Source organism: Anser cygnoides, chromosome 2 (assembly GCF_040182565.1).
Source record: "Anser cygnoides isolate HZ-2024a breed goose chromosome 2, Taihu_goose_T2T_genome, whole genome shotgun sequence".
Lineage (NCBI taxonomy): Eukaryota > Metazoa > Chordata > Aves > Anseriformes > Anatidae > Anser > Anser cygnoides.
Genome location: NC_089874.1, coordinates 83,724,770 through 83,747,903, shown reverse-complemented (window position 1 = coordinate 83,747,903; position 23,134 = coordinate 83,724,770). Strand labels below are relative to the sequence as shown.

Genomic DNA, 23,134 nt, shown 5'->3' with positions numbered 1-23,134 from the left:
TTTTTTTTTAGTAGAAAATAGATGGGACAGATCTATTTCTATCTATTAGATACCAGCTGCATCTTTCTGAAAGAGAAAAAAACAGATGCCATAAAATTCTTGTAAGGGCTAGATGAAACAACATTTACATCCTACAATATTTTTGTTGTTTTGAATATAAAATACACCTTTTAAAAGTATGCCTCCAGGAACACTTGTGAAGATTCTTTGCAACTGCCAAAAATGTACACTGGTTTGACATTTATAGCAACACAGTTACCAGTATAACACTTGTATGATATAGCCAACAAGCCACTATGTCATATTTTTTTTTTTCCTGATTATATTTGTAAAATTTGTCTAATGAGCTGATAGCGATAGGAGATCATGGCCCTATGTCAGATACTTTCATTTTCTTTGGATCTTCCTTAAACTGCAGGCACATGAGACCTCAATAAAAATGTGTCAGTGCAAATATGTGAGTTTACAGTTGCAGACCATTAATTTGAAACTCCAATGCAAAGAAAGAAGGGCTTAAAATTTCAGAACAGGCTTCCATTGATCCACCAAGGAGTGGAAAGTACTAATAAAAATACTGCAAAACGTTTAAAGATAGTATCCAAGGAGTTTCCAGTAAGACCATGAGCTCCTTGGGTCTAAAGACTCTGAAAAGCTGTCCTGTTACCCAGCCAGTGAACCAGGTTTGCTTACTTCAGCTTTTCATGAAGATGGAAGTCTGCATTTATGGGTCTGAACCTTAATAGGTGTAATAAGCAGGTTCCTGCAGACATTCCTCTCAACTAAGCAAAGAAATCACAGTGATTATTACAGTTTGTCTCTAAAAACCTCTGCCATCAGTAAGGATCTTCCTGCTCTAACTGCTGCAAACGTGGACAAAAACAACTTTTTCTGCACAAAAGCTCATAATCTGAGGTCATGCTGCACATGGCTGAATTAGCCAGCAACATGAAGCCTTACTGCTACTGGGACAAAAACAGGGTTTCACATGAGCTAATTTACCTTGCTTGCTTCCTTTACTCAGCATACCCTCAACATGTGAAATGAGGAACAAAATAAACAGAGATATAGGGTAGTAAGAGGAGACAACACCATAAAACAAAAGTGGTCATCACAATATACAGTACGTCACAGCGTATCAGTAGTATAATGATTTCTGTGGGCATCAAAGAGAAGAATTTTCAGGAGGGATTTGAGGGTACATAGTGAGGAATCTGCTTGCTTTGAATCAGCAATCAATGGGATGCTTTGTGGAGGAGGAAAAAAGAAGCAGCAAAACAGCAGAACACAATTGTAAGCACCCCTCTCTAATGTGTCATCATCTTATTAGGCCAAACTACAATGAATTAGGGGGATGAGAACAGACAATATTTGGGACATGAGCAAATGATTTTATCAGCATGCCTGGAACTCAGCTTTGGAGGAGGCCATCTCCATATCTATGCTTAAGGCCATGTGAATGTGCAAGGTCACTTACCACCATGATCTTCAATGTGACCATTTTAGTTCGGGTCTATGTGAATTCTACAGTTCTATCATGCTCAAGGCTTTATATATTCTTTTTTTTTTTTTTTTTTTGAAGCAGCCTAAACGTAAACTTGTGTCTGAAACACATCCAATTTGAAGAAACAAAAGCAACACAGGAAGAGTCTATCAAAAAAAGTATATTAGTTCTTTTCACAGTGCTAGCCTTAACTGTACAAGTGTTTCTGGAAATGTTTAATAGAACAAGAGTCTGTGAAAAAAAAGAAAAAAAGGCACAGCTGATGTAAATGTCTTTTTTCTTTTTTTTTTTTTAATAATCATTTTTATATTGCCTAAATCCCCAAAGTCGGTGTCTGGACTCTGTCTGGAGGCTTCCCAAAAATCACTGCTTGTCAACACCCCTTCCACAGAAATGAGTCTGTTTACCTCCACCAGTGCATTGTCAAGTCATCTCTTCCCATTCGTATTACAGTTCAAATTGGTATCCTTACAGAAAAGTCTAAACCTCCCTTTCCTTTTCCATCTCCCTCTCTAATATATCTACAGCTCACAATAAAATAATTTATAGCAACAGAATGTCTTTTTTCAAGGTGCTGCTCTGCAGAGATCACCATAAATGTTCATACGGTACTGATTTTGAGAAGATCAAAATTTAGCCAGTTGATAACAATGATTGAAAGGGAAACATAAAAAAAAAAACAACAACTGGATATTCATTCACTCTGAATCCTGATCCAAAATTAACATTTTTCTGTATAGAAACTTGATAAAAAGTTCATTCCCCTGTTTCAACAACATCCTCAAGGCTTTTGGAAAAGAGACACAGGTATGATATATTTTCTGGAGCATGCCAATGTCTTGAACTGTCTTTGCTAGGCTACACATGACCCCTGAGAGAGTCTTCACATCACCAAATGTTTGAGGGCACGCTGGCTGTACTATGTCTTGTTAAGTTCTGCTCATAGGCAACTGCAAGCAGTGTCAAGCTGAGTTCTTGGCAATTAAAAAAACAGCACCGGGAGGCCTGAGGGACAACCCAACTTCCTCAGGCTTTACAGAAGAAAAAAAAAGCAGTCAGCAACGAGGGGAAAGCTGACACACAAATCAAGGATGCATTTACTTCTAACGTATTTAGCTTCTGTCTCCAGCAGTCACTGGCATTCATTGATGCGTGGAAAATTAGTTGTTGATTAAACTTCTCTGACCACAGGGCATACCCCTGCAGCAAACCCTTTACTCTTACCGCCACAGATGGGACAAGCCTTGACAGACCCTGCCAAAAGCAACGGTGACTCCAACCACTTTGTCACATCCCTCCCAGCTCAAAGCCCTGATAACTTATACCCAGATATATGAATGGCAGCTGCATTCTTCCAGTGCTGTCGCAAAACTTTCCAGTCTATATGTCAAGGTACAAAATACCCATTCGATGAATTCTGGCACATAAATGCTGATCCTGAGAAAAAACTCTGCAAGCACATCAGCTGCCACCTCTCAAAGCTGTGCACATGGATGGTTTCTCCCAGAAGTTCCCTCCTGGCAGTCATGCCTCAACACCTGCTTCTTCTGCCAGCAAATCGCTAGCTGAAGTGGCTGCTGGATGTAGATGCCTGCATTCAGGCTATTCTCAGTCATAGCAAGCTATGCTATCAAGAGTATCAAAGATTATTGTTCCAGGCATTAGTCTGGAGTAGGAAATCCTTCACAAAGCCATATTTAAGAACTTAATAAAATCTTTTTTTAAAAAAAAAAAACTCCATCCAGCAGCTAAGCCAAAGTAGAACTAATTGTGGTCACTAATACTAGAAGACAAAAATAAGAATACTTCTTGTGAGTATTCTGGCACGCAAACTGCCTATCATCCATCACCAACTCCCTTTGGCTGTTCTTCAAGTGCACATAAGTCTTCACTGCCGTGAATCTCCACTGTAGTGAATAATGTGCTTTCCTGTGTTTCTGTTTTCACTCCCATGTCCACCTTTCTCTTGCGTTCACTGTGGCACACAGCTATTGAATTATTACACAGGTGGGTGGCTTACCTTTAGGGCTAGTCAGATTCTAATCATGCCAACTTTTTGTTTACAGTGCCTGAGCTGTCTGGCTCTTCTGGATTCACTACTTCTTCAGTCAAGACTAATTTTGGTTTTTATTTGAAGCTTAGAAGCCTTGCAGAAGGCCTCTGACAAATACGTGAAATGCAGAGATAATACCAATAAGCACCTTGGGGAGGAGACAGAGAAGGAAAGGTCAGGAAAAACACCTAAATATTACCTTGGGTACTCATCTGCAAGCCCTTTAAGCCAACTATGTGCGGGATAAAAGATGGTGGTAACCATATAGGATTAGCACTACAGAAGAATTGTTTAGAGTGAGGAGTGAATGTCACAACATGTGATCAGTGGTGACACTGCAGTATAAGAAAAGGCCCCGGTAGGCTTTGTTTCATAGTTAAGAAAACAGTGCACAGAACAAACTTGGTCATATCACTCACCTGCGCTTTTACTAAAACCTCACATTTCTTCTGTTTCCAATTTCACCTTCACAACCAACTTTTTAATCTCCCCCAACACATGGAAACAGAAACTAGGATCAAGGGGGGAAATGCTGCCAAAGATTAGAGGTTTGGGAATTTACAACTGTTATCTAAGGGAAAACTACAGTGGGAGCCAATTGCTTTAGTCAGAAGTCTTTGTTATTGTAAAGAAGCTTTAATATATATGTTTTTGCTTTCTAAATCAGAAGGTGGAAGTGTAGTATTTTATGGGTCAATCAGAAGAAAAAATAAAAACAAAAGCAATTCAACTCCTAGTCACCCAATCTGGAAATTTGTAAAACTAAGGTCTGCAAAGCACTAACTCAGTAACAGATGTAGTGAATTATAAACATGAACTTGTCACAGATTACAGTAAAAAAAAACAGGCAGACGTCCTATTTTAAAACACATTTTTTGTTTTCATTATCGTTAATCCACCTTTCCCCTTACAGCTATTCGATACGAAGCATGACTGCAGAGTAGTACCAGTTCAGCAGTCTGAAGGAATAAAAAAAAAAAAAAAGAGTTTTCCAAAATTACAGAACAATGTTCCAAAAAGAAAATCTGATTTAAAAAGACATTTCTGTTCAGCAGTCAAGTGGTCTGTTTTGAATTTCAATGGCTATCTGCAGCACTGAGGTTTCCGTGTCATTGCATACAGAAAGAGCTGACAAGGAATGGTGCAGTCGTACTCCATTCCTAACCACAGCCCAGTAGATAAATTCTGAAGTCACAAGTCAGCTGAGAGCTCTTATTAAAATGCACTGGCAAGGCTGGAAGGAAGACATTTAAATGAAGCCAGGTTAGATGTTTCAAAGGGATGAGTGACTGATCCTGTTTTATGTCATGCCAGGCAATGCTAATAGTTTAAACACTAGCTCTGTCAAGTGAGGAATAGATGTATTATTGTCTGTGAATTATTAAAATTGACTTCACCTACTCACCTTCAGACTTTCCAGGCTGAAAGGGAAAAAAAAAATCACGAAATAAAGTCTTTCAAGGGAGGCCTACACTCTTAATCTATTACTAATGTCTTCTTGGATCCTGTTAATATTTTTTATATTGTCTGCTTTGGTGAGCTCAGACTCTATATGTGAGGAATGAGCAAAAATTCCAGCTGATCCTAGGCATAAAGCTCTTTAATGTTTAAGTCTCTCCTGCCTTGCAGATAAATACTGTCTCCCCTTTCACCCATCCAGCTGGGACATCAGACAGTTTGGGGAGCTTCCAAGATGGGCACGAAGATCCATTTCCTGGTTCATGATAAGTACAATAGATGCTTGTGCCACAAAGATCATTTTCTATGGTTTTATTCAACAACAAACTTTAAAAAAGTTGCTGAGACCGACAAGGTTCAGTTTCTCCTGCAACTCAGCCACAGAAGCTCTCCTGCAACACTAGGGAAGTATTAAGGATACTAAAAATACTAAAGTAAAATGCTTAAAGTTTTGATAAGGCCAGTATCATCACTACAGGTTTATAGTGGAATACAAAGATGAGACATGAAGATAGGGAAGGTGGTTAAACACTAATCAGCATCATCATCACAGGGTGGAAACAATAACAAAGGTCCCACCTCATTGTACCTCCATCACAAAGTTGTTAATTTACAAATTATGACTCTAAAAGTGGAAGAGGGGAAGGGTGAAGGTTTGTTTATTTTGCAAACAAGCAGTTCCAAACCTCCACTTCCTTTCAACCATTTGCCTCTTCAAAAGAAATTGCTAATAGTGAAGGATAAAGGTATGAGTCTGAACAAAAACTTCTTGTGGATTTTTTTGGGGGAGACAGAGGACCTCTATGATCAATCTGAAAGCAAGCCTGATTACCACCAAAGAAGTACTCCCCTTGCAAATTAGGTTTTCATTAGAAAAAGTGAAAAAACAGTTTTGGTCTCTCTCTCTCTCTCTCTCTCTCTCTCTCTTTTTTTTCTTCTGAACAGAATGCTTCTTGAATATTTCTCCGTCTCCAGTGTAAAGTCAAAACTTTCCACACTTTTTAGAGGAATAAACTTGAAATAACTAAAGAAACAGAACAAGAAAGTGAAAGAAACCTACTGTCATTTCTGGACTGTGAAACACTTGAAAAATATGAAATGAAAGCTCTTGGAGAACAACCCCCTCCTTCCTCAGAACCGGCTGTGTGTTTATGCATTTCTCCTCGGCTTTGTCGATATGGCCCTTTCTCACTGCCCTGGGGTGTCCCTCAGAGGGACAACTGCACTCACTCTGATAACAGCATCAGCAACAAGAAAATAACACTTATACATGTAGGAGGAGGGACGTGATTTTGAGAATTGGTAGCTTGAAGTACCATCTTTCAAACAGGAAGTATATTAGGTGCCACAGCATATCCAGTCTAGGGACAGCTGTACCCCAGCAAGCCACTGACTCAATATTGAAAAGGCTGATGTCAAGGCATCTGCTGACCCAAACTCAGCAGAAGCTGCTTTTAAAACTGCACTAAAACCATCTTCTGGTTTCTCAGATGAAACACACTAACAGCCTGTGGCTGTCTTCTTCCCTTATGCACCCACTCACCCATAAAATAAAATACAGCAGCAGTCAGGCAAGCTCTTAAAAACACTGGAGAAATTAGAGAGAGAGGAGTTTAATCCAGATTTGCTGAAGAAAACCTCACCTCTGTCTCATATCCTCAGTATTCAAAAGCCACTTTTATTGTCATATAAATCATGTCATTTATGGTTCTGTGCTGCCACTCTAAAACCATAGCAAATGTTGTGTTGGCACAGCATACTTAAGAGGTTATAACATGGTGGGAACCACAGTCACAATGAACAGTATTATTAACATACTGCTTGACTTTTGCTTTTAAAACTCCACTGTAAAATAAAAGAAACAGCCTCCAAAAGGGAGACAGATCTTCAGAAATGCTCACACTTTTGAACGTGAATAAGTAGTCAGGTCAGTAAGTGACCTCAGCCACCTCTGACATCGAGGTCTTTGGAAAGCCCTGGTGGGAACAGCTTCTTGCTGAGCACACCACCAGGTCTCCAGTCTCACCCAAGTCACTGGGCACTCCAAAATGTGGTCTGAACCATAGTTCAGCTCTTTTGAACACCTGATCTCATGCAGGAAATGGAGAAAGGCTGTAGGTAAAAGGCTGTAGGTAGTGGGAACTCTTGGTGGGAAGCAACACTTGGCAGTTGTGATGAATGTGTCTTTGGTGCTGCCTGTGCCTGGACTTCAGTTGTGGCTTTTGCCCATTCCAGGCTTTCTCCCACACTTGTGACCTCCCTGCAGGGGCTTTGCATTTCCCACCACAGCTGCTGGAGCACAAGGAGTGTTTGTGTGGGACAGGCAAGGGACAGGCGGTGATAAGAAAACAAGGCGAGACAACAGACAGAGATAACAGGCGGGAGGAGGAGGCCAAATGGCAAGCCAAGAGAAGGGGGAGGCAAAGGGATAAGAGGTGAGATAAAGAGAGGCTTTCTGTGCATGAATAAACATGAATAAGTGAAGAGGTGGCAGTAAGACTTCTTACCGCCAGGAAGGTGGAGAAGAATTACGGACAGGAAATGTCACTACAGGAGCGGCTGATGAAAACTAAAGACTGCATGAACTTGGTCTAATCCCTTCTTGCCTGCAAAACCATCCTAAGACAACCTGGATAAAAAAACTGTATTTCAGCATCTCCTCTCCTGGGTACTGTGCTCACATACAATGGGGTAGGCAAACAAGAATAGTGAGCTGGCACCTCCTGAGTTCCCACGAGAGTTTGGGCTGACCATCTAGTTCCCATCACAGACGAATTGCTTTGCTTCACATTAAGATGCAGCAATGCACGTAAGCATGCCCATAGCTCCGAGTATGGAAACTGTCCCTATTAAGTATTCATGCCCTTGAAGTGAAGCACTTGCTTGGATGCTTGGCTGAATCAGGGCCTAATTACGGAGCTAAACAGCCTTCTGTCCTCATTCACCTCTCCCTCACTCTTAATCCTCCAGTCACCTAAGTTTAATTTAAAAATCTGTTTTCAGGAGTTGAGCATGGGTCTGTCACATCCAAGATTGCCACTAATTGCTACGTGTCAGCATCATTTAGAAAAATGAGCAATGAATTAAAATCACCAACCCTTCTGCTTGGATGACAGCTTTATCTTTACATGATCTTTTCAATGGGCTTTCAATCTCTTTACCTACTCCCAGTGGAAAATAGCTTTGCCCAAAGTTAGTCGTAGATTTCTTCAGCCAGTCCAAAATTTCTGAAGAAAAAAACTACGGATCTTGTAAATGAACATATGGTGCAACAGTCAGGATGCAAAGCCACTCCAACTTACACCCCAGGAGGCTGGGACATCCTCTTCCTCTGGCTACTCTTGTTGGATAGTTGTGGTATTAGGGGATCAGAAAGCAGGCTCAGAGAGACAGGCTGATGTTCTCAGGAAGATCAGTGAAGATGTGAAGGTCACAGATGACACATGGCTGGCTTCAAAACCTCAGGAATGACAGCAGGGAAAGAGGTGGTGAAGGAAGAGGGGGAACAGAGCCAGTTGCAGAAGTTGCCAGAGACATATTTTGTTGGAGGCACAGCAGAGGAGGAGCAGGATGACGCAAAGAGAAGCAACTGAGTAAAGCACAGCATATGAGGACTCCAAACAGCAGTGTCCAGAGGGATTCCTTTACTGGATGCGGCTGTCTAATACTGATGTAATGAGCTAGTTATGAAGCGAAAAGTCAGAAATGTGTGTGGGAGTGTTGGAGGGGTACATATTAGGTAGCTGCTCCCATAAAAAAGGAGGTAAGCTAGGGCTCCTGCCAAGTCTGTGAGGAGGATTAAACAGGACAGTGAGACAGGCTAGACATGAACCTGCTGAAGATTCCCAGGTTTAATGACCTCAAACCTGAGAGGGGAAAACCTGTGAGTAAAAATGGTCTTCCTATCTTTCAAGGAACCGCTAATACAAGCAAAGCCAGCATGAGACAAAAAAGCGGAGTGCTACCTGTGGAGGAACGGTGGCTCCTGCGCAGAGCGCAGTGCCCTCGGCCCTCCTCCTCCTCCTCCTCGCTCCACCACCTCACGGCCTCCCTCACGCAGCGCAGTCCCTCTGCTCTGCCATACACGTGTTTCACGAGCTGAAACGCGCCGACACTGCTTTTTACCTCTTCCACATGCTCGTAGAGAAACGTTTAAAACGCGTTAAGTGCTCAGTGCCTTGTAGATGGCACACAGTGACAAGTTATTATTATTCGTTATTTTACTTGGCTGAATTTGACACGTATGTTTTCAGAGACACTTCTGAAACGCCTGATACGTAAGGCCTGTAACTAAAATGAAAAAAATCTACTGCAGGTTTTACTAGCAGGAGAAACAAAGAAAAGGAAGAGGGTGGCAAAGGAATGCAGAGATAATGTTGAGTCTTAAGCAAGAAATGATATAAATATTTTGGCTGACACAGCAGCAAAGCCAGCTTGGAGGAGAATTAAGGACAACAGAGGCAATCATTTACCAAAGCAGTATTTTTCAGATGTTGACATATGTTTTCAAAACAATAAAAAAATAAAAAAAAAAACAACAACACAGACAGGAGAAGACTGCCAGAGTTAAGACAACTTGCAACTTCTTCACCTGGCTGCCAGTGAGGAAAATAGACAGGAAAACTATCTGAAGATTACTCTTCCTTGAATGCTCTCATTTCATTTTCGTGACTATTAATACAGGTCACATATTGACATTGATGAGCATAAAGATCCTTGAGGAAGGGAAGCACGTGTTTCCTCATACAGACATCTAAACAGTTTACAAGCACAGACTGCTCTGAACTTAAGAGTCGGAAACGAAGCTTGCATGGAAACTAAAGTGGAAGCACAGGGCAGTCAGGCTTTTGTGATCATGGTTTCATTAGAGTCTAAATGGTCTTTACGGCAGGAACACTTAGAGGAATTCACAAATGTTTTTGACTTTAAGAAAGCTGACTTTGGGAGAATGTGATATGCCCCAAGGAATTTTTTACTGGAATCCTATGAAACATGGGAAACATAGAGCTGAATTTTTAAAAAACATCTGAAGAGACTGAAATTTAAAGCCATCCTGCTTAATTCCAAAGAAGAAAAAGGGCAACTGAGGCCACACGTAGTTAAGTAAAGATGTAAAGTTTAGTGTAAGCAACATGTAGAAAACCTGGCAAATTTCTTTTTTCATATATTTCTGTAGATATTTAGATATGACAAGCAATCCTTTGAAAAGTAAGCAAGCTGGTGCAGAGGGATATGGAACTTCTTAGAAGTTAGAGCAACTTGAGAGAAATAATTCCAGGAGGACAAAGTATCCTTGGACACTGTGCTGCTGTGAATTTTTCTGCTAACTATGGCATGGAGTTTCATTTATATCAGTGTTAGAAAGGACTGGGAGAAAAATGCTTAATTGCTTAAGGCATACAACAAAAGGAAGAAGTTAGCATACCCTTTTTTCTTTGAAGAAGAATAGTAAGACGCCATATGTGTGCTTAAACATTAGCATCGCATTGTGACAGAGGTTCTAGGGCTTGCATAAGGGAAGGAAATTTGCATTGATGTATGTACATCCTCAGAGTTACAGCCATGCCAGCCCATAACAAATGCGATGCATGAATTCAACCTGCAGCTCCTACTCTAGGAAAGCTGTAGGACACCTACATAAACAGGTGGGATGAAACAGAAGGATTCCCTGTAACATACACAACACTTCCATATGGTTGAAATGTTTCCCCCCTCCATTTTTTTCTTTAAAAAAAATATTAAGATAGAATTTATTAAATTCTTAACTGAGAAATACACATCTTAAGTTCTCTGGTGACAGGCCAGACCAATGAGACCTGAGGTTGATTTTCATTGTTGCAAGAAAGTGCAATGAAATGATGCAAACACCAATAAGAACTGTTAGCTTAATATCTGCCATGCAAAAATACTAGAAGCAATTTTACTCAAACACCTAAACATATTTAACTTGATTAGAAGCAATGATTGTGGAACTCTTGGAGGGAAACACCTGCTTGACTATCTCACTTGATTTCTTCAGATACCATTGTTCTGTTGTTAATTTTAGGATTATTCCATTTTTTCTAATATATGTAAATAAGATTCAAAAAATGACAGCGAGTTAATATCTTGCTGAAAGATAAGAAAATTAAAGACAGGCCCAAATTCTATAAAAATTACCCCACTTCAGGGTCTGAGAGATGTGGTGGTTCCAATATCCTCTGCTGCAGGGTTGCTTGTTTCCAACTGAATGAGATGGCTCGCATAATTTTGTTTTGAATTCTTAAAATAAATTTAAAATTATTTTTTTTTAAACCAAGTGGATTATTCAAATCCAAGTATAGACTAAAGTGCCTACCTGCAGTTTGAACATTCTGACTGTAGCAATAATAGAAAAGAGTAGTGAGATCATTTCTGAAGGATCTAAATTTTATAGCTGAGTAAACTGCAGTGGAAACTTATCTTTTCATACCTAGAGCAGCAAATGAATGTAACATACAACCTTACCAGCCACGTGCTAAAAAAGACTGCAAAATGCATGAAAACATCTTTATTGCTGTATCAATTTCAGTATAAAAAGCAAGCTTGTGATGAAGCTCTTGTGAAAATTGCTGATTTTAAGAAAGGCAGAAGTAATCATTTTTCTACAATCCATGCAGCAGGTTACAGTCTCCAAACACAATTTAAAAGAAGGGTCAAAAAGGATACTGATAGGATACTAGCCAAAAGAAATGATAGCAATAGGTTTGTTGTTAGCAAGGCACCAGAATTGAAGGAGAGAGACAGGCATTAGAAGCATTAGCAGAAACAATTCCCAAGGCCAGTAAATATCAGGGGGCCCCAAAGCAGTCAAAAAGCAGAGTGAAGAGATTTAGAGTCAAGGCATTCAGAGTCTACTTAGTTTGACCAGCAGTCTCACATTTCAAGGTTTCTTCTTCAGTACAGCTAAGCTTTTCAATGGGAGGCCTTGACCCCAGGGATCACTGACTGAAGAAAACAAATGTGTTTTCAAATGAATGTATTGGCACTGTCAGAACTGACTGTATACAAGATTAAATGTTATTTATTTTCACTTTTCAGAATACCATGTTAAATTTTAGAGAGACAGACAGAAACATTTCCAAGTAAGACACGAGAACCTGAGCACTGGATTTTGTGTGTCAGCCAGGATTCAACAGCAGAATTCCCATTAACCGATCTGGCTAAGCCTCTTGCAAAAATGTCAACCTGAGGCGTCCTTGCCTTCAGCGATCTCAGTGAGGGTAGCAGGAGGGGACACACGCTGTCAGTCCAGTTCTCTCATTGCTTTTCCTCGCTTTCTGGCAATGGATTAGGTTTTGGTCTGGCCTTTTGGAATCGCACAAATGTGATTCCCATTTGGTGCTTCGACCCCTGCTTGTGCTGGAGCGGCTTTCACAGCCTTACAGGCTTCCATGGGAACTGAGTAAGGAGCATGTTAAATGCAAGGCAAGATGGGGGCAGCGGAAGAAAGCCCAAGGGAAAAATAGGTTGCCTAGGGCAGACCAGATAATTTCAGATAAACATCTCTATCGATCTCTATCTGCAGTGCTATTTGAAGGGCACATTGTACTCTGTATTTGATACATCCCTGTTTTCATGTGTGGACTCAACAGCAATTGCATGAGCATTCCTGAAGAACCTCCGTTTACACACCGTCCCAAAATGGACAAGCATATAATGAGCTGAATTTAAAATCCAGAAATCGTGTTCCCAAAACAGACCAACAAAGATGGAGAGAAGACAGTGGACAAAACTATTTCAGCAGAAAATGTCTGGGCACACAAATAAGGTGGAGCTATAGCGAGGGCAACCAGTGGATGCTGAAGAATATGTACTCGTTAGTAAGGAGTATGACAAAGCAGGAAAGCGGGTCTCACAAAGCGCAGACTTGTTGGGTCAAGTGTCCTTTTCCTGTTTGGCAAGTCCTTTTGTCTCTGTGTCCTCCTTATCATCCTGACACCTTACCAAAGCACAGAATGACGGACATCTCTTAATGACTTCCTAGCATTTGATTCTGGTACATGGGCCCAGCCCTTTTTTGCATACCATGAAAGTCTCTTATTCCCCTCTGAACTTCCACTTTAGAACCGATGTTCGCTTACACATACTCAACTCCCCACTTGCACCCTGCAACCTGTGTCAAGACAAACTTGCTTGTCACACCTTGCTCGTATCGGGAAGCTGAAGCCAGCACTTCTGAAAGAGCTGACTGACAACCGATGCTGCGTCAGCATCAGGCAGGGCTGGTGTCACCCTCCCCAGGAGAGGAGAACATCCTCTCCTGGGCACACCCTCTCCGACACTGCACAATAAGGCCTATTGTTCCCTGTGTCCAGAAACCAGGCTCCATCCTGTGCCATCTCCGTGCACTGCCACCATCCTGCCTGACTTGGAAGTATTGTTTTTTTTCTCTAATAGCACGCTCACTAGGTGATTTGAGCACAGGGTTAGAGGTCTGGCCTACCAGCAGCGTGAGCGCCTGTCAGACTTCACTCCTGGGAGCGAAGATGCGCTCCGCAAATGAGCGTTTACTAAATGGGATCTCACAAAGTGTCTGAGGAAAAGAAACCCACAAGCACAATTGCACTTCTAAAATGGGTATTTTGTGATGCTCCCAGCTGCAAAAATCTAAGCTGAACAGGGGATACTCACTGGACGGAGCTGAAACACTGCCACGAAGACACAGAAGGAGGACTTTAAAAATCAAGCCTATTAGTGCCCACCTTCCTCTACTTTCCCTTCTTGCATCTGGAGGAAAGATGACCACAAACCAATTCAGGACCAGAAGGCACAAGAAGTTGTTTTATACTTCATTTTGTTATCCACAGGGTTACATTTCACTGCTCCTAGCCTCCCCTCTGCAATTCAGAGAGGGTGACAGAGGCGCAGCAGCATCTCCCCAGCAGGGCGGGCAGATCCCCTCCTCCTGGGCAGTGCTGCTTGCTAGTTCCCAGGTAGCTGGCTGCGAGGGGGCCGGCAAGCAGGCTAATTTAGAGTTCTAAAAGCTGGCAGCAGGACTGCAATTAAGCCGTTTTCACAGACTGCTAGCCAAATGCAGCAATTTATTGGCTGAGTGATTGGATTATTCATTTGCAAAGCTAAGAGAGGGCATTTTCTTACCACTTCAGTTGGCCTGTAGTACTTGTGATTGACTGTCACATGAATCTTGCCAGTCTCTTTGCATCGCCCTACTTCATTTTCATTCTTCCCTTCCCACCTGTAAAGAAGATAAACATTTAATCAACCCATAATTACTTTAGTGCTCTGATCTTACCAACATTTGGCCTGCTTTCATTTACTTGAGGCTGGTGTCAATTCTCCCTGCAGGACAGTATAAACTCATTAGCTATAGGAACAAAGGCAGAGTTCAGACTTGAATGGAGCAACAATGGCTTTTGAAGTCTCTTTGTTTTGGTTTTTGATTCAGTGGAAGGTCTAAAATACAGGACTTCCAAATTAAACACATAATGTGAGGGGAAAATAAAACATCCCGATTTCAGAATGTTTCATGTATCTTCAGATAAATATGACAGTGAGCCTTTTCATTTGTGGATTGGTTCAAAGTTGCTTAAAACGGTTCTTAAAATATTTTTAATTCTTGTATTTTAGCCAATAGTTTCAGGAACACTTTAATCTGTTAATTTTATGGAAGTGAAGCTCTGTTTGAATAGCATTAAGCTGCATAATCTAATTTGTGCTTAACTAGGAAAAACAAAACAAAAACGGCTCTTGAATTTTCAGTCCTAGCTTGACATGGCGCTTCACATACATGTACTGTAAACAATACTCACTACCTGCGAGCTTACAGTCAGCTCCTTTGTCTAAATTAGTTTCATATGTGTTGAACAGCCTGCAATTTGCTGTAATTTATGTGATCTGGTTCTGCCCTGGACTACTTGCTTAGCAACTGTCCTGGTCGAAAATTTTGGGCTCAGTATGGCAGCTGAACAGGCACAGTTTGATGGGTGAGTGGCTCTGCCTTTGGAAAGGGCAGACTGCAGACAGGAACCCTGAGGACAATGCTCCCTCTCAGAACAAATGTTTCGGATGAAACATTTGGGAACATACATTGATGTCGCAAAACTAATTCACCGAACGTACAAAATCCAGAGTTATGATTGAAACCCTATCTGCTCCTTGCTTTTTGCCTCTGAGTATATCATGGGGCTCTGAACCAGCTTGGCACAAAAACATGGTGATGAAATCCTTTACTTTTTTGTGTTCAAGTAAAATCTATGTAATTTAAATCAGCACTGTGATTTAGACTATTTCGCCTCAGTCATCAGCAATGAAAGAAAACTGCCCCTTGCCTCCCACTTACTAATTGTACTGCCAGTTCTTGGGATTTTGCCACAGATTTGATTTTTCTTTGCTCCCCTGCCCTCCCCCCCAGGCTCGTAGAAGAATTTAATTCTTTGACAATTTCAGCCTTCATTTTTGGGTTTCTAGTCCCAAGGGCTATGGAGGAAAATTTGAAAATGTGACCTCTGTGTACCCATGAAGGTTAAAACACCAAAAAGCAGAAGGAAATACCAAATATGTATTATTACTAGTTTTTAAATCCCATTTTTTTTTTAAGCAAAACTCATGACTTTTGGATGACTAGCAAAGCCTGTAGGATGCTTGATACTGGGAACACTTTACATTGAAATAATTTCCAACAGATAATAGCCATGGTGAAGTCAGCTGTAGATAGTCATGACATGATGCTAAAGATGATTTATAACTTAAATTTTCTTCCTTTCTCTTTCACAGTTGCTCTGTTTGAAGCTTGCACTGTAAAGTTTCCATTCAGAAGCCAAAACTAACATTAGTCCCTCCCTTTAAAGGGCAGAGGGTAAAAATGTGCAGGACTCAAATGAGCTTAATAGAAAACTAACCGTCACCAGTAAAACAACAGGAAGTGCTTAGATCAGGAGACGTCAGTTGTTGTTGGAGGTCACTGAACAGAGAACCCCATTTAACACCCAACAGTCTCCAGAAGGCTCGACCCAGCCAGTAAAGACTCACTTAATGTCACTATCGAAGTTATATAACAATAGAAATAACTTAAGAAGAAAGCTCCACCCGTTCTGTTCAGCCCGGCAATGTGAAAAGTTCACAAGGAAAAAAGTAATTCTCATTGTGAACAAAGCAGAACTTGATAGCAGCACTTTTAATTATTCCTGGCACCTCCGCGCTCTCAGCTGGGGACACCATAGTGCCGATAAAAGGGATTGTGCTGGGGCCAACCCGACACCAGGAGCAAGGCATCCAATTAGCTAACCAACTCCCTCTCCCCTCTTCTTTTAACAACAAAGAAGGGGAAAAAATCCCACCAAAAACACCAACAAACCCCTTAATTTGTAGTCAAACTGCAGTCAGAATTGTTTACTGGAGAATGTAAGGCCAGACTATCCTGAAGCATGAGCGTGGTCAAAGAGGCATGGGGAATCCTCACGTTGTTGTGGTTTTAGATATCTCCAGCCACAAGGACTTCTGGGTTTTCTGCTTCCTATGGCCCAAGTGGGCAAGAAAACAGCCTTGTATACCTTGGGGAAAATGCAATGGGACCCTGGCTAAAGAAAGTTTGGCTAATTGGGGCTGGGCTAAATTCAAGGAGGATGGCGTAGTGTAGGCTTTTGACCAAAGGCTCGTCCTGGAGCCTGCAGGCAATGGGCATCTACATCGGCCACATGCCAGACTGCTCTGTACCTAGAGGAGGATGCGTGAGACCATGCTCCCTGCTACTGCCAAGGGAGCTTGATGCCTTCTGCATCCACGCTGCCACAGTGAGCACCTCACTGTTGGAGATGAGTACTCTCGGATTGCTTAGGACAAAAAGCAGTGCCAGCTCCAGTAGATACCACTACTATTACCGGCCTCAGAAGTTTCCATAGATCTAAGAAATTCATATTTCAAATACACGCACAAGTTCACTTGTGTAAAAGGTTCTTCACCTCAAGAACTCTCTAGAGGAATGAAATGCATTTAATTCAAAGCTAATTTCATATCTGCAAATCACTACTGTTTTAATACTTATTACCAGCTGTAATGAATGCTCCTTTTCCTCTTTGACTCTGGAGATGTCAATTATTTTCCATTTCCTACAACTATCCCGTAAGACAGCAAGCTTCAAGCTATGAAAACATCAACAGGTACAGAGGACTTTCTGAGGACGAAGAGCTGGGGCACTCGGTGGGATATGAGGAGGGCAGGGAGTGACCTGGGGGAGCCAGGTTAATCAGCGGGTGGCAGGAATAGCACTGCAAAGGACCAAAAGGTCCAAATGGCTGCGACTGAATAGCAAACAAGGCAAAGTGTGTGCATTTTTGAGGTGGCCACGAAATCAACTGCAAATGAAACCTTTCAAAAAGCACAGATATGCAACTCACGTGTGCATCTCATCCTCTCACTTGATCTTTACAGAGAGGCACAACTAAGAGCATTTTACAAAGTATTCAGAATCATTAGCAGCTAAAGACTCCCAGCCTCTATATGGGAAAAAAAAAAAAAAAAAAGAACAAAAAACCACAACTATCACACCTTAAAAATCAAATATATGCCAATATAAAATATTTTTATATTTGAAACCAAACAATAAATTGCTTAAAAATGACTTCTTAGGAAAGTTTTGCTCATTCTCCATAGCTAATGTCGATACTATTTGTGTGGGCTTTGCATATTTGTGACCTGATGGCCAATATACATGATTACAGAGCAGTTCATCTGTCCTGTTGCTTTATAAACAGCAAAACTGACACCATACAACAGACCGCTGATGTCCCTTACAAATAATCTCTTGTAGAGAAATTTTCAATATGACTCTCTGGAAGTTCCTTTGCTACCAACTCAAGTTCTGATGCGACAAAGCATTGAAGGGCACAGGGATTGCTTAACTGCTATCTCGTGCTTAGATCTAAGAACAAGTATGCTACCATACAGGGACGTACTTAAACATTTGCTCTAATGCTCTCATGATTCTGGTCCTCAGTGGTTGTTCACTCAAGAAACACAGTTAAAACATTGGTATTAAATTCCCAGCATTGCCAAGCTCAAGTTTCAAAAACCTAAATTGTGAATCCCCACGTTCTGAATCTTTGGGAAAGAATACTTGCTACGTGGCCTATTTTTTGGTTTCTTTTTTTTTTTTTTTCAGTGTGTTGGAAATCTTTTAAAGTTCTTCCCCCTTTGCTGGAAAATGTGAAAGTTGGCGATAACGCTTCATTTTAACAAGGTTTTTGTTCACAAGATTTTTTTTCTCCAAGTAATTAATGCTTCTGTGAAAATCAAAAGGTTCTGGAAAGAAAAGATTTAGTTTCAAGTAAGTTACATTACTGTCAGTTTGCAAGAAAAATATATTAATAAGATCGAGAAATGAAGCTTTGAAATTTTCAGAATGTTTTTCCCTTCGGAATGGCATTAAAAATATTTTAACATTATTCTTTCTTTAATAGGACTTTTGAACAGAAACAAAACATTACAGCTGACCTGAAATCAGATATTTTTCCAAACTGCATTTGTGAGAATTAATTTCATCCCATTTGGGGGAAAAAATATGGAATATGAAACATCGCGCTTAATTTTCACCCTGCCTTCATACAGGAGAAATTCTCGTACCTCACAATGTACAAAATCAGATATAAAATTGTTAGTCTTCAAACTTGAGTTCTGAAACAGTTATTAGATCTGACAAAGATAAAAGCTTAAATCAATAAGAAAGTAAAAGTGTCTTCTCAGATACTAAGAGTTAATTCTCTGGCTGAATTGGGTTAAATGCCTCCTGAAAACAGAGAGTTAACAATGAGAGGAGCGAAAAAAAGGGTCCTGTCTCAAGTGAGGGCTTTGCCTTGTGCATTCTTCACTGGCCTGGCTGGGCTGCTTTCCCCAGTCACTCGTCCAAATATCTCTAATTTACTTATAAGATTCTCTTCCCTTCCTCCTCATTTGAATGCTTCTGATTTTCCTGAGCTGTTAAATACAACGCACAGCACCGCCAGACAGCAATGTTTGGTGGGCAAAAGCCAGACCTGAGTGCAGCAGCTGTTTAGATGATGACTTTTTGATGATGATGATTACTTACAAAAGTCCTTCAAATCTCACGTGTTTCTGTGACCCTGACTTCCATTTTAAGGTAGAAAGAAAAAAAGAAACAAAAACTTATTTTCTGTCAGTTCAACCTTCACTGTCACTGAAGAGGCTACTGCTTTAGTTCTGCTAATATTTCACCCCATTAGACCTTACAGCTTATCTGCAAACTTCTCCTTTTTGGGGTGATCTTTTTTTTAGAAGACCAACTGGCATGCTAGTTAAGATAAAATTTGAGTGTACAGCCAAATGACTGGAGTAAAATATTCATTTTTCCCAAATTAATTCTGATCCTGGAAGCAATGAATATTTCTGTAACAAATGTGCATGTATTTTTATTTTAATAAAAAACACAATAAATCTTTTCAGTGCTAGAACTTTTTTTTTTTTTTTTTTTTTGACATTGCAGACAGCAGTCTTTGTAGCACTCTGCAAAGAACTCTGAGTGCTGTAGTGGTTTCGGGCTATCTTCGCAATCCTGTTCTAATTTAATAAGATTAATGACAGAAAATTAGTCAAGACAAGCGTTTGCCTGTTTCGTTTACCCTGCTGTAGTTCAAATTATAGGCGGGAAGTGTTTCCCCCAAGTACTACTTAATTAGTAATAAGTAGCAGGGAAAGTAAAAGAAAAAAAAAAGTGTAATCCTTACAGGGGGAAGATATTTGTAGCTCTGAGGCTTTCCTGTTAGTACAAAGGGCTGGATTTGAATGATTCAGAGGATTATATAAATATAATTTCAAATTTCTCCCTCGAAAAAGAAGTGTTAGAGGGAAAAACGTACAGTGTACAGAAACCTCTGTGTACACTTCACAGTCAATTTCAGAGGGGAATCAGTCAGTCTTATTGCAGCTGTACATTTCATTACTTACAAAAATGTAGTAAAGTTTCTCTGTCTTTCATTTTGGCAAGAAGATATAGTCCTGACATGTGCTAATGACTGGCTTTGACAGAGTATTATGTTATCTTTTTGGAAAGACTTTTTAGGCTGCCCTGGAAGTTCAGCTGAAGAAGTTAATGTGAATTGTTTGGAAGAAAAAAGAAAAAAAAAATTAAAAAAATATATTTTTACTTGGTCGGTGGGGCAATCAGGATTGCTTTTCTTCCCATTTTCTACTGCAATATCAAGATGTGACAGCTAAGATGCTGTTATATTTGCAACATTTCCTGCTAAAGCACAAAGTAGGGTTGGTAAGTCCCTGCACACGTTCCCAGTGTTTGCAGTTGTGTTATGAGCTCTGTCAATTGCTGCTTGCCCTTACATCTTTTCTGGGCATTTTCTCCATCATTCTGTTGATTTTGAAAGGTGTATTGTATTGCCATACTGGGAAGCTGTGCCATCACTTACAAAAGTGGAAAAAACTGCTGGAAATTTCCCAGATAAATTTTTGGGATTACAAAAGTTCCTAACGCCTGCAAAAAAAAGTAACAACCCCAAAACAACACATCCAAACTTTCAGGATGGGAGATAGAAGGAAAGCAGCCATTCTTGCATGAACTCATTTAGCAACTCTGGTGCAATGTCCTTAGGTGCCTCGTCATAAATTGTAAAGAAACAGATCAATGGGACTCCCCAGTGGGGTCCCACAACACTAAAGGGGAGGATTTTGCTGCCAGGCTACTCCCTGAAGAAGATATATCCAAACGGGAGGAGGTGGGAGTAGAAAGCCCTTGGGGATTTCAAGGAATGTGAAAGGTTACCAGCTGCCCAGCCAAGACGACAGTGAGGGTAAGGAGAGTGTGTAAAGCATGGGCTAGGCTGACATCTACAAAAATTATGGAGGTTCTTAACAAAACTTTCCAAATCCTTAAAAATGTTCTACATCTAACGCAATTTGAAAGATGACTGATGGCTATAGAATGGTAGTAGGTCAGTTGTGACACTACCCCCATCCACGGAGCAGGGGAAATAAACAGCCTAAAGTGTCACCTCAGCTGTACAAATACGTACAGCTATTTACACAACACCCATAAATGGCTTAAGAAGTTAATAACATATTCACAGTGAAGAAAAATTTCAAAAGAACCGTGATGATTACCAGCCTAAGCCCTGTTTCTAAAGCGGTTTGGAGACTCAGGCTCCTAAAAATCCATGTCACTAGATGTCATGCGAATTCTTACACAATTTTTGAAAATTACTTTTTTTAATTAAAAAAAACGTGAATATGCCTTTGCACACAGAGAATACCTGCCCTACCTCATCAGCGGGAGTAATACTGTAAAGTTTCCCCAAAAGTGAAACTTGAGTGATTGATTCAGTACAAACACTGAATGCACTAATCGCCACCATGAATGATACACAGTCCACCACATGAAAACATATACGAGTAAAAAAAATTTAAAAAGAGACAAAAAAAATTGTGTATTTGGACCAACTAAATCTAAAATAAGCATTTAGGATCCTATCTATAACCAAAGCTATTCATAAGTACTTCCACTTGTATTTGAGTAATTGTTGTTCTTTTATTTTGGTTTTCTCAAGAGTTTAATTTACTTTCTGAAAAATACATGCTGATTTGTAAGCCTTGGGACACACTGAGATTTCTTTGGCAAATACCAGAGCAGGGAGCTTAATTTTAAGCTAACAGTTAAATGTATTGGTGTCAAAAGAAACTGCAGTGACGAGAACATCTGCAAAAAAAGGCATTCAGCTAGGCACTGACCTATACATCTTGGTTTCTAATTTTATGTAATCAAAAAAAAAAAAACCACACCACAAACTACCACCAACAAATACTCGTTCTTCCTTTTGCAAACAACACTGGACAGGCAAAAAAGTTCTTGATATCACAAGAATTCTTATTTATATGGAACAAGTGCATCCACAGCATATCAATTTCAATGCTTATTAGGAAGAATTAGCTTATAAACATAAGAAGCAAAAATACAGAAAAAGGGGAAGAGCTCCTGCTCCCTCCCTTTTGCCCTGTCCTACCTCACTACTGTTAAGGCATATGGGACAATGAGTGATCATAAAGGGACATCTCACAGTGAAGAGATGTTAAAAATATGGAGAGAAACTTATTCCCAAAATTGAACATTTGGGCTAGAAGTTCTATTTATATAGTCTCTCTCTCCCTCTATCATTTTTTTTTCTGGAAGTTGATGCCAAAAATTGAAACCAGACTAAAAACTCATTGAGGAGAAAATGTTATTACCTCCCCAGCCACCCACTGGCTGTTCAAATAATATTGTATATATCTGTGCACTTCTGCATATTTATTGAATTTGTTAAGTTTTTGTTCCCAAGTAAAACTTATTGGCCCTGTCAAAAGTTCACCAGCTGCACTAGTGACTTTGATGGCCTGAGGAACAGCCCTGGCGCTAGCGTCATGGAAGAGCCTGTGGCTTTCCTCTCCCTTTTCCAGCTGAGATCGGTATGTTGATGCATGGGGCCCAGAGAAGATACAGAAGGAGGGAAATTGAAAAAATAATAAACAATAAAAATATAAATTACGGAAAGCGCTCACTAAGCCATCCTGGTTTTATTATATGGCCTTGAGAAGGAATTCTGTATTTTCAATCAAACTATGTGGAATATGCATTGTAAACATTCTGCACCCACTGCTCAACATTTTTATGGCTTGGTAGGAGAAGAGCTAGCAGGAATGCAGAGTGAGTTGCTATATAATCCTTGTGGAATGGCTGATGGGCTGTCATGTGGAAAGAACAGGGTTGGCAGGTGTCATTTCTTGAGACTGCAGAGGATGGGAACAGAACTGCAGGGATATCTGGGATCTGGGGGCACAAAATGGAGAACTGGGTAGAAAACTCCATTTGCAGCAGGGTAATGAAAAGCACCCTGTTACTAACATCTTTGAACAGGCATCTGCCCCCAATAAGGGGAACGAATGGGAGAACAGCAAATGAAGATTTGGAATCAGAAATGAAGATGTACCCTCCTACAACTTTCCCTTACGGTCAACACTGGACATATCCACCGTGGCAATCGTTTATGTCCTAAAACTCTCATGCTACAGAGCAGAAAGTAAGGGCAAAAAAATAGAGGAGTATAGAGAAATAATGTTTCGTGACACAGCAAACGCAAAAGGCTAGA

The 23,134-nt window shown here is 40.4% G+C and overlaps 1 protein-coding gene across 2 annotated transcripts in view; it reads right to left on the bottom strand.

Annotated features, from left to right (window-relative positions):
- The window catches only part of GMDS (GDP-mannose 4,6-dehydratase), a 411,524-nt gene that overhangs the window by 57,687 nt on the left and 330,703 nt on the right, over window positions 1-23,134 (bottom strand). For both annotated transcript variants that reach the window (XM_066992543.1, XM_013193585.3), the window contains one exon: window positions 14,133-14,229. In XM_066992543.1, the coding sequence (XP_066848644.1) occupies window positions 14,133-14,229 (97 nt within the window). The remainder of the gene's footprint in view (window positions 1-14,132; window positions 14,230-23,134) is intronic.